Source organism: Pleurodeles waltl, chromosome 4_1 (genome assembly GCF_031143425.1).
Source record: "Pleurodeles waltl isolate 20211129_DDA chromosome 4_1, aPleWal1.hap1.20221129, whole genome shotgun sequence".
Classification (NCBI taxonomy): Eukaryota; Metazoa; Chordata; class Amphibia; order Caudata; family Salamandridae; genus Pleurodeles; species Pleurodeles waltl.
Window position 1 is genome coordinate 112,023,699 of NC_090442.1, and position 12,534 is coordinate 112,036,232.

The following is a 12,534-nucleotide window of genomic DNA, read 5'->3' on the forward strand; positions in this document are numbered from 1 at the left end:
GGAAGGGGAGCAAAGGCAGTTCAAAGTGGACAAGGTGGGACACAAGGGGTACATTCAGAAGGGTCTCATTTCCTGGCGGTGGTCTTTGTTTTGGCAAGTATCTCTGACTTCTGCCTGGGTCGCAGGGAACATTTGCGGGGTGGTTCACCTTCTGCAGGAGGGGGAGTGCTGGTGGCCTGTGGGTCCTTTGGCAGTGCCTCCTGCCCACTAACTGCAGCGGAAGTGGTGGGCTGGCCATTAGACTGGCTAGTGGTAGGGGCCTGCTGGTTTTCTGTACATTCCCGCATGATTTTTGCCATATCTGCCAACACCCCTGCTATGGAGACCATTGTGCTGTTGAGGGCCTGCAAATCCTCCCTGATTTCCTGATGGTGTACCTCCTGCAGCAGCTTGTTCTCCGGCACGTTGCTTTTGATCATCTTGTCCTGGGATTGTTGGTAAGCCCTAATGACATTGGTGAGTGCCTCCTGGAGAGTCGGTTTCCTGGGCCTGTCCTCCCCCTTGGCACAAAACGGTCCTCCCAGTTTTCCTGTTCCCCTGTGCCTCTGTCCCCTGAACGGTGTGCCCACTGCCACTGACTCCAGGTCCCTGATTGTCTTGAGTGTGAGGTGTGGACTGGGGTCCCTGTACAGGTGGGCACCTCTGATTGACGTGTCCTGGGGACAGAGGTGTCGGGATGTTGGTTGGGTGCTGTGGTGTTGGATACTGATGGGGGAGGCTCTGTGGTGGACTGTGAGTGTGCTGGGGTGGCTGACTGACCAGTGGTTCCTGATGGGCCAGGTAGTTAGTTCATCCAGATCATGAAGTCCAGAGCTACTGTCATCACTGGGGGCGTCCTCTGTTGGGGAACTGGTTTGTCGTGGCACCACCTTGCCGCTGAGATTGGCTGGGGCACCTGTGGGGATGTAAGTGATGTATTTTACTTCATGTCTGGGACATATTCTACAACCATTGCTTCCCCTCTATTGTTGCTGTTGCCCTGCCACCTGTGTTTGTGTATGGTGATGGATTGTGTGCTTGTTAGTTCTCCATGCTGTGCATGCTTTGGTGATGGGTGTCCATGCAGGGCTGGGAGGGCTGTCCATGCATTGGTATGGCATGCAGGGTTTGGCATTCGGGTTAGTCCTATGTGTAGGTGCAGTGTGTGGGATGGAGTGGAGTGATGGGAGTGAGGGAGAGTGGATGAGATGAGATGGGATGACAAGCAGGTATGGGGGGTGATAAGTAGTAAATATTGACTCACAATTGTCCAGTCCTCCGGCTACTCAAGTGAGTCCCTCAGGATGCATTATGGCCAAGACTTGCTCCACCTATGCTGTGAGCTGTGGGGGAGGAGGTAGGGGTCCACCGCCAGTTCTCTGGATGGCGAGCTGGTGCCCTACTTCGACGGAACGTACCTTCCCCGTAGGTCGTTCACCTCTTCCTGATGTTGTCCCTTGTTCATGGATACTGTCCCACAGCGTTCTCCCTGTCCACGATTCTCTGCCATAGCTCCATCTTCCTGGCAGTGGATATTTGCTGTACCTGTGCTCCAAACAGCTGTGGCTCTACCCTGACTATTTCCTCCACCATGACCGGCAACTCCTCATCTCTGAAACAGTGGTGCCTTTGTGGGGACATGGGTGTTGTATGGTGTGTGTTGTGCAGAGGGAGTTGAGTGATGTGGTGGGGTGTGGGATGCGTGACGTATGTATGGGTGTTTGTGATGTGTGTGTGTGTAGTTGTCTCAGTGGTCTTTGTGTTAGTCTTGGGGTGCTAATTGGTATTCGTAAAGGGTGGTGTGTGATGTGGGTGTGTGTTTTTATAATGCAATGGGTGTGTGTATGAGTGTCAGGTGTGTGTGTTTAGTTTTGTGCTTGAAAAAGTCACTGAGCAGCGAAACACAGGTTGGCTGGTTTTTTAATTGGATCAACTATGGGCTGCTATTGTATGTATTATAAGCACATGGACTACATGGAGAGTACCATAAAAAAGGACTGTTTCTCTAACAGTTCAACAGGAATGAACTGAGTTGTAAGGAACTTCCCTTGATACAAATAAACCTGTGAGGTTACAAGGAGAGAGTAAAAGGCCAGGCCCCAGACACACACCAGGGGGTTGGAGACTGCATTGTGAGAGGGCAGGCACAGCCCAATCAGGTGTACATGACCACTCCTCCCTCCTCTCTACCTACCACAGATGGCTCATCAGGATATGCAGGCTACACCCCAACACCCTTTGTCTCTCTGTCTAGAGGGGATTAATAAACAGCCCAACTGTCAAACTGACCCAGACAGGGAATCCACAAACAGGCAGTCACAGAATGGTTAAAGCAAGAAAATGCCCACTTTCTAAATGTGGCATTTTCAAACTAACAATCTAAAAACCAACTTCACTAAAACATGTATTTCAAAATTGCGAGTTCAGAAAAACCAGACTCCACATTTCTATCTGCTCCCAAAGGGAATCTGCACTTTAAAGTTATTTGAAGGCAGCCCCCATGTTAACCTATGAGAGAGCTAGGCTTTGCGACAGTGAAAACTGAAGTTAGCTGTATTTCAGTGTTAAGACATGTAAAACACATCAGTGCATGTTCCGCCTTTAACATATACTGCACTCTGCCCATGGGGCCTACCTTAGGGGGTGCGTTACATGCATAAAAAGGGAAGGCTTAGGCCTGGCAAGTGGGTACACATGCCAGTTCAAATTGGCAGTGCAAGACTGCACACGCAGACACTGCAGTGGCAGGTCTGAACCATGTTTACAGGGCTACTCATGTGGGTGGCATATTCGGTGTTGATTTACAGGCCCTAGGCATCTCTAGTGCACTTTACTAGATTCTTACTAGTAAATCAAATTGGCCATTCATGGATAAACCAACACAATTTAGACAGAGAGCCTATGCACTTTAGCACTGGTTAGCAGTGGTAAAGTGCCCAGAGTCCTAAAGCCAACAAAAGCAGGTCAGAAAAATAGGAGGAAGAAGGCAAAAGGATTGAGGAGGACCCTGCAAAAAGGGACAGGTCCAACACTGGAGAATCAGGGGATCATAGCTAAACCATGTGGAAAAAGTAAAAAATTGGAGATCAGCAGCGGGGTCATCTAGAATCAGTCAGGATCTTCGTCCGGCCTAATCTCTGGGGGTGGCCAAGTAAGTCTAGTGTAGGTAGTGCAGCTGAATCAGTCGCTGTCCGGTGGACATGACCAGCACACTGGGAGTCATACAGGCCACCTGCCACTCAGTTTCCTCCAGCTCTCCCAGTCAATCCTCCCATCTTCTACGTAGAGCTTTCAGGGACCCAGGTTAATTGTTCAGTAGGGCTCGGTATATTTGGGAAACACCACTCATACTCAATCTGCCCATCAATGGACTGGGCTCCAGAGGGTTAAATTCTGGGAGGTCTTCTTACCCAGCTGGATAGGTGCCAAGGGCATGGCATACATGTATATATTGGTGGAATTGAGTGGAGGAAAGAGAGAACTGGTGGTCCACAAAGGAATATATGATGGAGCCATGCCAAACATCATTCAGTGTGGAGATTCCGATTAAATCCTATTTATTGAATCCCTGGAGTCTTGTCAGCTGCATCAGCCTACAACCTTTCCATAAGCGAGTTTGTTACGTCAGGCCCTCCTACATATCAGAAAGTCTTATCTAGTGAACTCCGATACAGTCATGAGGAGGGGACAACCATAAAAGTAATGCATCACTCCATCAAGATCCAAGTTACTGAGCTCCAGTCAGTACTTTAGGTCATCCCATCTGCCCGTCAGCCGGTCATTTATAACCAACATCTGGAATGCCCAGTAGTACAGGCGAATGTCTACTGCTCCGATCCCGCTCTCGTACACTGAACGAAGAAGTGTACCCTGTGCAGTGCAGGGAGGACGGCAGTGCCAAAGAAAGAAGCAGAGGAAAGTCACCACCTCTTTAAACCAGGTTTGAGGATAAGGAGTGGTTAGTTCTGTAACATGTATAAAATGGGGTAAAATCATCACTTTTACTAAAGTGGCTGCCAAGCAGGTTCAGTGGAAGATCCCGCCATGCCACAAAGCTGGCTCTAGTGTTCCGTAGGAGTGAGGTTAGATTAAGCGTCCTCGTGAGGTCTGCCACTGTCGCAATATGTACCCCAGATATCTCAAATTGAGCTGACGGATGGGAATCCCCTCACTTCAAACAGTCAACACATTGTCTCCCCTCAGAGGAATCAGAAGTGATTTTGCTCTATTGAGGCGCAAGCCAGAGGCCTCTTTGAAGAGACTAAGTATAACTAGATCTCGGGGCCCAAACTTGCAGGGTTGGCAAGGTACAGGAAGACATTGTCTGCGTACAGTGCAGTTCTGTCCTCGGCGTAACCCTCTCCCCCCAAACGTCAGCCACTGAGTTGTGTGTCACATCTAATGGAGCATGCCAGGTGTTCAGTGGCGAGGGCGAAGAGTAGCGGGAGCCCTGACAGGTGCCCCATTCATTGGGAAATATATCAGGCATTGCCCTGTTGATTCTAACTTGGGCCATTGGATGGGAGTATAGAAGAGAGACCTTTCTGTGCATGACCACTGCAAGGGACCTCCAGTCAACTGTGTCCAAAGCTTTTTGGAACTCGACAAGCAGCAGGGCCATGTCCCTGGACAGAACCCCAGCATGGGCGAGGGCTAAATGCAGGCGTCTTACACAGTAGCGTGTGCTGCTGTTTGGCATAGAGCCACATCGGTCAGGGTGTATAAATTAGGTGAGGACCAGCTGGAGTCAGCATGCTCGGATCTTGGCATATATCTTGACCTCAGCATTTATCAAGGAGATGAGGGTGATAGTACCCGCAATCTGATGAGGGTGGATTGGTTTTAGGAAAGACATCAATGGTCGCTATGTCTAGATCTCAGGGTAAAGGACCGGTTGTCTATGGCCATTGCATAGAGTGCGACCGGGTGAAGGACAAGTATGCCTCAAATTGTGGAGTAATACTCAAGGGGGAAGCCGTCCAGGCCCTGAGTCTTCCCAGATTGCAGGTCGCTGATGCCCGCTTGAATTTCGTCTTTTGTAACCGATTCCTCCAGAGCCCTTTGTTGAGTTGTAGTCACTGAAGGGAGTGGTATGTCGTTGAGGAGCAGTTGCGCACTCCCAGTGGGGGAGTTTTGCTTTCACTAATGACCGAGCTGACAAAAATCTCTGGAATGCACCTCTCAGTTCAAAGAAGACATTTATTATTATTTCACCATGAGGTTCCTAAAAAAGGAGTTTAGTAGATTGAAAGCACACGTTTAAAAATAGTCACAGCAGTGAGAGGAAAATATACCAAAATGATTCTGAACTGCATAGTACACAGAAAATATATGTAGTTATGAGAATATTATGCAAAGCAAAGAATGAAGTAAAAATTAATCACCGTAGGGCCTGCCAAGCTCTTCATCTTTCTCATGCCAGCAAGAAGATGACCCCGTTCAACTGCGAGAAAGAGATATCTACCCTCACAGGACAAGTGTCAGGCAGTTGATGTCTAATCCTGCCCCAGGTCTCGGAATTCCACAGCTACTGAGCAGGGCCACCTATTCATATCTTAAAGAACCGGAGAAGGGCTTTCTGGAAAAGCCCCTCCCATAAAAAAAAGAAATATTCAAACATGCTGGCTAATGTAGGTCAGAGTTGAAAGAACCAGGTTGGAACTGGCCTGTTTCCTAAATTGTCTCTCTCAAGGCCAAACCGTTCCCTACTTGCAGTAAAAAACATCAGTTTGGTACATTCTTATTGCGCTGACTGCCTTCCTCCTCCATATATGTCCTAGCTCTTCAGTGAGAAAAAATACGAAAACAAGCACAGTTAACAATGTGGAATATTATTAACACATTTATCATGGCAGTGTCTAACGCTACAATAAAGTCAATAGGCAGCGAAACTGAATACAAAATGTACTCTGCAACTGGTGAACACTGGACAACTAATCCAGGTGCAAAGTGGTGCAACACAAAGTCAGTGGTCAAAAACGCATATTTCACTACCGGGAGGTAGCGTGCTATGTCCATAGAGCTGTTGGTAACAGGCAGCAAATGTTGCTGGGATGTCATGTATTGCAAAAACCATTGTTCCCGCCGCCTCCCTCACCGTGGGAATAAGGCATGAGACGGTGTCCCCAGTCGCCAATCGATATAAGAGTGAGACATTTGTTGCACGTTGTTCGTAAACGCATTAGGTGGTTGCCTTCCAGCGTTGGCATGCCTTGCTAATGACTAGTTGTCGCAGTTCTATCAAGATCGAGCTGGAAGGCAAGCATTTCAGTAGTGACTCAAGCCATCACGGATTCCCTGGCAAGTATGTGAGCCTCCAGGTGTGTGGTGTCTGTTTGTCACCAATCCTAATGCTGCTTTCATGCTGCTGGCAGCGTTAGTATTGGCCAGAGTGCCCTGGCTTGGAGCTCTGAGGCAGACTGGGAGCCTCTGCCTCTTCTCTCCATCCCGGCAACACAGTGGTGCGTTTAATTCTGTCCAGATGACCTTTTACATTCCAGGAGGGCCATCTTGTATTGAGTCTGTTTAAAACTGTGGAAGAGTACTTTGTCAGGCGTGTAAGTAGGACGTCCAAGAAGACCAGACTGAGTTAAAGAGCATTAAACCCAAAAGAAACATCAAAACAACAAATGAGATCAAAACAAGTATATAGAACCTACAACAGTAGTCCCCCCCAGCACCCCTTTCCCCACACCTCCACCCTGGAAGCATCTGTCACCCAACATTAATCCCCAACAAGCATAGAAAACATAACTGGGCATTTCAAAAGGGACATTCTCAATAAATGGATCATATCAAAGGATAGAAGTACCATTGGGCACCCTGGGTGAAGGGCGACTACATGAATGTCAGGAGTATACCGAATTTCATTGTGTATCCAGCAAAGTGTCTAATCCACCTGTCAGTGCAGTGTCTTCTGTCCCTGTTGAATCTTGGGGCTGTAGGCGGACGGCTCCATCATCAGTTAATGAGTGCCGTTTAGGGTGGTCATAGTTGGATGATGCGGGGAACCTGGTAGGCCTCTCCGGCCTTAGAAACCGGTTGGATCGGGAGCAAGGAGCAGCCAGCTTTGAGAACTTCCGGCCACCTGTAAATTGTCTCCTGGAGGGTCACAGCTGCGGAGAGCAAATTGTTCTGTGGCCCACTACAAGGCCACCTTTGTGGTGTCGAAGAAATGGGTGCATGAGCTGGGCTGGGAAGACAACATAAATGGCATGAACATGGCTCTAAGTTTTGCTTCACAGCCTCAAAGGATTTTTCATTGCATCTGGGTCGCCTTTGTGTTGTGTGGAAATATTACGTGCGCAGATTGGTGGTAGAGTTTCCCTGGGTACGTGCCTCGTGCAGGTTTACGTTCCAGTCTCGAAAATTGAGGATGTGCACTATTATTAACTGGCAGGGGGGAGCCCCAGAAGGAGGTCTTTGTGTCAGTGAGCAATGAGCCCTCTCTACCATGAACCACAGTGATAAGGAACCCTCCGGGCATCCAGGAATGAAGCGAGGTCTCTATGAAGGGTGTTGAGTGGGGGGGGGGTCTTCACCCCCTCTGGAAACAAGGGTTGTTTCTTCAGGACTGGTTTTGGCGTCTTCCGCCCTAGTTTCGAGGACACGAACCGTTGATAGTAGGGTGCCAGTTTTGGATTTAATGTCTGAGGAGTCGTCTTCAAGAGTAGCTATGCAGTCTTCTTTCTCCGTTACTCGGCCCACCACATTGCGGAGGTCTTGTCTCGATAGTGCTGCGTCCATCGCAACCTTTCTGATTTCAGATTCCAGGGCCTCTTTAGATGCTTGGCTCGCCTGAAAGATGTATTAAACATTAGGAGATACTGTGTTTGTCACAGGGGCGTCTCCTCTCCTGTGTATTTTGTTAGAGTCTGGTGTTTGAGTGGCACATTTGTCGATTTTTGATTGGGAGCTCGGTGTGCAGGCTTATCTTTCTCCATCCTGTCTCTCTCTTGAGAGTGTTTGGGGGTGAAGCCCCGCTGAAGGCACTATATTGTTTGTGGCAGAAGGCTTCAGCGCAAAGCAGGGGTGTCAGGCCATCCAGCCCATGCATTCCGGTTTTAAACATAGAGTCCGCAAGAAGGGCTAGCTCCCCCACTCAGCCGCTTATCCCCGCAACAGGGCAGCATGACCAGCTGATAGGATGTGGGGTGCTGAAGGCGAAACAGGGCCCCCTAGAGGCCCAGCGTGTAAGAGGACTTTTCCAAGGGGACAAAAAAGTACGAGGGCAGGGGGACAGGCTGTCAGGATAAGTTCATTATAGAAGACAGAGGAGCCCGCAGAGCTACTGGTGACCTGCGAAGTGAATGCTTCCTTTTGCCTCTGGATCAAATCACCTCTTGCAACACTGCAAGGCAGGTCAGTTTAGATCATGGGTACTCGCAAACATTTCCCCAGGGGCCACAAAACACTGTCTGTGGCATGCCCAAGGGCCGCACTGATGCCAGTAAGCCGAGAGTGGGGGGCTGATGGAAGGTGGGCACAAGGGGGGGGGACGCAAAGTGAGATAAAACGCTCATGCCTTTAAACACTTTTTTGAAGTTTGCTGACAGTTTATCTTGTTCTAACATGTCTCGTGCAAGATATCTTTAAAACAAATGTATTCCTAAAGATAAGTTGTCTAGGCCACTTAGTTAATGTGTAAATAAAGTATGCCCATTTCACAGCTTTCAGAGTTTTTCTGCTTTGTCAAGTGAACAGCTGCCGTTCACGAGGGGGCCGCAATTAAATGTCAGGAAGGCCGCATGCGGCCCCCGGGCCGTACTTTGAGTATCCCTGGTTTAGATCATGGTAGCATGTAGAGGGGGAGGGAGAAATGAAGGCTAGATCCCAGGAGCTGGATTGCAGGATCTACATTTCAGTAAAAGTTTTGTATGGCCCCTTGTACCTTAAATTGGCATTTAAGGAGCAAGTCCTCACAGGATGCCGTCAGCACGTGGGCCACATTCCGATATAGTCTTAGGCCCGTCACTTTTGAACGTCCGGCTGATGCCTGGGCCGCGCATTCCATTCCAGTCCGGGCGAGGCTGCTGGCACCAACCTGGAAGGCCAGGCCAGCTTCGCTTCTGTGTGCCCACAGCACTTCTCCGTCTTGCGCTGCGTCCCTAAATCCCCAGCGTTTCAGTTAGAAGGTGGGAGGATGCTTCCGTTGGGGTCTTGGCCGTGGCCCCAGATACGCACCCAGACACTGCATGCCCCCGGTTGGAAGGCTGAAACCCAGGCAAGCTGTGCCCCAGGAGCAGTCCCAGCACAAAAAACAGCAGCGGTCCAATGAGATGAGTGTCACCGTCTTTATCACCTGAGGAATGCAGCAGATAGAAAAGGGCCACCCCGCCAGGTGGGAGAAGGTATTAAATCTAGCAGGGGACCCCAGGATGGTGGGGATTAAGGAGAAGAACCTAGGAGCGTCTTGAGTATGCTTACACCATCGTGGCTGCGTCGCACCTCCCCCCCCCCCCCCCCACCACCCCCACAATGATGTTTTAAGGGACCTTCTGAATAGACTTCTAACTATGATTTTATGTAATTGTGGTGGGAGGCAATCCCATGCCTAGGCCTAGGCCAAGAGATGGAAGGAAAACATTAATTAACCCCCTCACCCACCCACCCTGCATTTCATTCTCAGGACACAGAGCAGCCCTGCCTCAGAGGAACAAAAGTATCCAATAGGTTGGTAATGGATTAATCTGTTTGGGAGGTACAGAGGACCCGTGCTATAAAAGGCTCTGTGGGCCAGGACTAAAGTTTTAAAAAGGACCCTCTCCCTAATTGTCATCCTATTAGAGCTCCTGATAGATAAATGACTGCCTAAGGATGTTTAATAGTAGCCTTGCTGCAGCACTCTGTACAACCTGCAACCTCTTTCGCTGGAAGGAGTGCAAACCTAAATAGAGAGCATTAGCATAGTCAAGGTGCGAGGTGATGGGGCCAAGTATCACTGTTCTCTGCAGCTGAGAAGGAATAAGGTTAGAATTTTTCTCAAAGATCTCAATAAGGCCAAGCATGATCCAACTACTGCAGAGATCTGTGGACTCATTATCAGATAGAGATCAATCCTAACTTATTTTTTACACTGAAGATTGCTGACCACATCCACTCTTCAGGACAGTTAATAAAAGTGGTATGCGCCTAAGATGTGTTCTCCATTAATAGATAAAGATGCTTATCATCCGCATGGAAGACTATCCGGATCCTAATAGATCCTCCTAACAGATTCAAGGGGGCCGTGTAAATATTGAATAGAGTCGAGCTTAGCACGGATCCCTGTGGAGCTACAAACTGGATCTTTTTAAAATCTGAGGAAATAGGGGCCGTCCAAACTGCTTTGTTTCAATTTTCTAGAAAGGAATAAAGCCCCAGCAAGGTGAGGACCCAGACTCCAATACCTTCCAAACATTGGAGGAGGATGGTATGTCAGTGGTTGCTGATAAATCAAGTAGAATCAGAGAAGCCTGTTTGCCCTAATCAAGCACCTGTATGATAGTATCAGTCCCCTCTTCAAATGCCATCTCAGTACAGTGTTGTGGCCTGAAGCTGATAGTGCAGGATGCAAGAAATTAAACTGCTTCAAATATACAGATAATTGAGAGTTTATTGATTTCCTTGGCATCTTGGAGGCAGCAGGGAGTAAGCAAATAGGTCTGAAATTGGCCAGTTGGGTCCTTTCCGCTGATGGTTTCTTGAGCAATGTGACCATTCTGGCTTTTTTTTCCAACAAGGTGGCTCAGTAGCAGATTGAATAGACTTGTTGAGTACTTGATCAATGATATGATTTATCGCCTTAGAGATTGCGGAGGGCAGGGATCATCAGGTGAGCTACACCTACAAGCGAGAATAGCCCTTTCAGACTCTTCCAATGTGATCATAGAGAACAAACACAGGCTGCATGTCCTAGTCTTACTGATATCAATCAGCTTTCTCTCCACATTTGAGGTGATGAGATTAGCTTCCGAACTGGCTACTGTTGTAAAGATCTTACCTTGGATGGCTCCTTGCGTATGTCAGCGGAGGATGCTACAGTCACAGGATGGTATTTAAGATTTCTTGCAGGCTGTTTGCTGCTGAGAATATTCTAAATTTTAAAATTACGCACTAAACCCCTAAACATCTAACATGCCAGCCTTAGCATGGTTTTCTTGGTTGTAATTAGCTGGTTAGACACTGAATTCCACATAAAATATTATTGTTGCAAGTAAAGAAGTCTAGATTCAAGACTTGGCTTTATGGCTCTGTTAAAGCCGGTTCTATTGGTACTATTTGGTTGGCGGACATCAAGCTTGAACTTTCAGCTAATTTGGTGTGCTCTTGTTTCTGAAGGTTCAACATTTAATTCAATATTATTTGCCATTATGGAGGCTTGAACGAGCCAAAAAGGGGTAATAAACATGGGGGTCCTCAGTTCCTTTACTTGTCACTGAATAACATCAGTGCAGTGCAAGCCCCACCTGTTTTTGGCTTGACCTGATTCATAAGGTAGTTGTGTGCAGAGTCTTTATCGATCAAATGTGTCCACCCATGTTCTTAGGGGTCTTTCTTTTTTTTAAGGAAACACCAAATCAATTCAGAATGGTATTGCTGATTTTTTTCTCACTCACGTATCCATCCACTCACTGCCACATTGATCCATGCATAGACTTTCCCAGCACATCCACACATGTACACAGGTTTGTCCCAGCAATCAGAGGCTTGACGAATCCGCGCCTTTGCTGTTTCACGCATAGAAAAGCCACACTCATTGGCTTGTTCATGGTCTTTATTAGTTCCTCAAAAAGCATCAGAGACCCCAGAGGTTTAGCAATCTTCAGAGTCGGTGCCTCAAAGGTTACTGTCTTTGCAGGTGTCTTTAGTGCAGGTGCCTTTACTTCACTGCATTGGTTGTAAGCCCACAATTCTAGGGACACAACAGGAACTTTACGTAGCTTACTTTTAGAATTGCCCACATGCATGAATGCTGCAGTGTATGGATGCATCGGACACCCACCCTGCCTGCATGACAGAATGATGAGGTACCCACACAGCACAGTATGGTTGAGCAGATAAAGTATCCAAGGCTTCTCAGGTAATCGTTGTTTATTCTCGTTTATTATTTAGTGGAAGAAGCGCACCCCCACGAGGCTGCCTACGATGCTTTTGTTTGTGGATCAGGTAGGTGTAAATCCAGTGTTTGTATGCACAGTTACATTAAAAAGTATAACCCTGTGCCTCTTCTTTTCAGGGTCTGCTTTTCTACCTATGCTAACACTACGCTCTCTCATTGTTTTGTTTCCATAGTGCTCGTAAAGCTTGGCCATCTTTTACTTGTAACGCATCAAATGTAGGTAAAATTTACATTTTCTTTTTATTTGTCCTGTGGGCAACCTTCCTAAAGTAACTTTTCAGTGTGCACCATCTTTATCCTTCAGAATCCACGGTAGCCTGAGACTCCGCTCCAACAGGCAGTGCAGCCACATCATGTGTGTATGTCTATATGTGGTAGGGCCATGGCTAAAACCTATGCAAAAGCAGCAGAGCACTGTAGAAGGTCAAAGACAAGCCTTAAGTCAATGAGTGATG

At 47.8% G+C, this 12,534-nt stretch overlaps 1 protein-coding gene across 2 annotated transcripts in view; it reads left to right on the forward strand.

Moving 5' to 3' along the window:
- Positions 1–12,534, forward strand: part of PNLDC1 (PARN like ribonuclease domain containing exonuclease 1) — a 258,698-nt gene that overhangs the window by 172,428 nt on the left and 73,736 nt on the right. For both annotated transcript variants that reach the window (XM_069227860.1, XM_069227862.1), the window contains exons 14-15: positions 12,073–12,126; positions 12,253–12,295. In XM_069227860.1, coding sequence (XP_069083961.1) covers positions 12,073–12,126; positions 12,253–12,295 — 97 coding nt within the window. The remainder of the gene's footprint in view (positions 1–12,072; positions 12,127–12,252; positions 12,296–12,534) is intronic.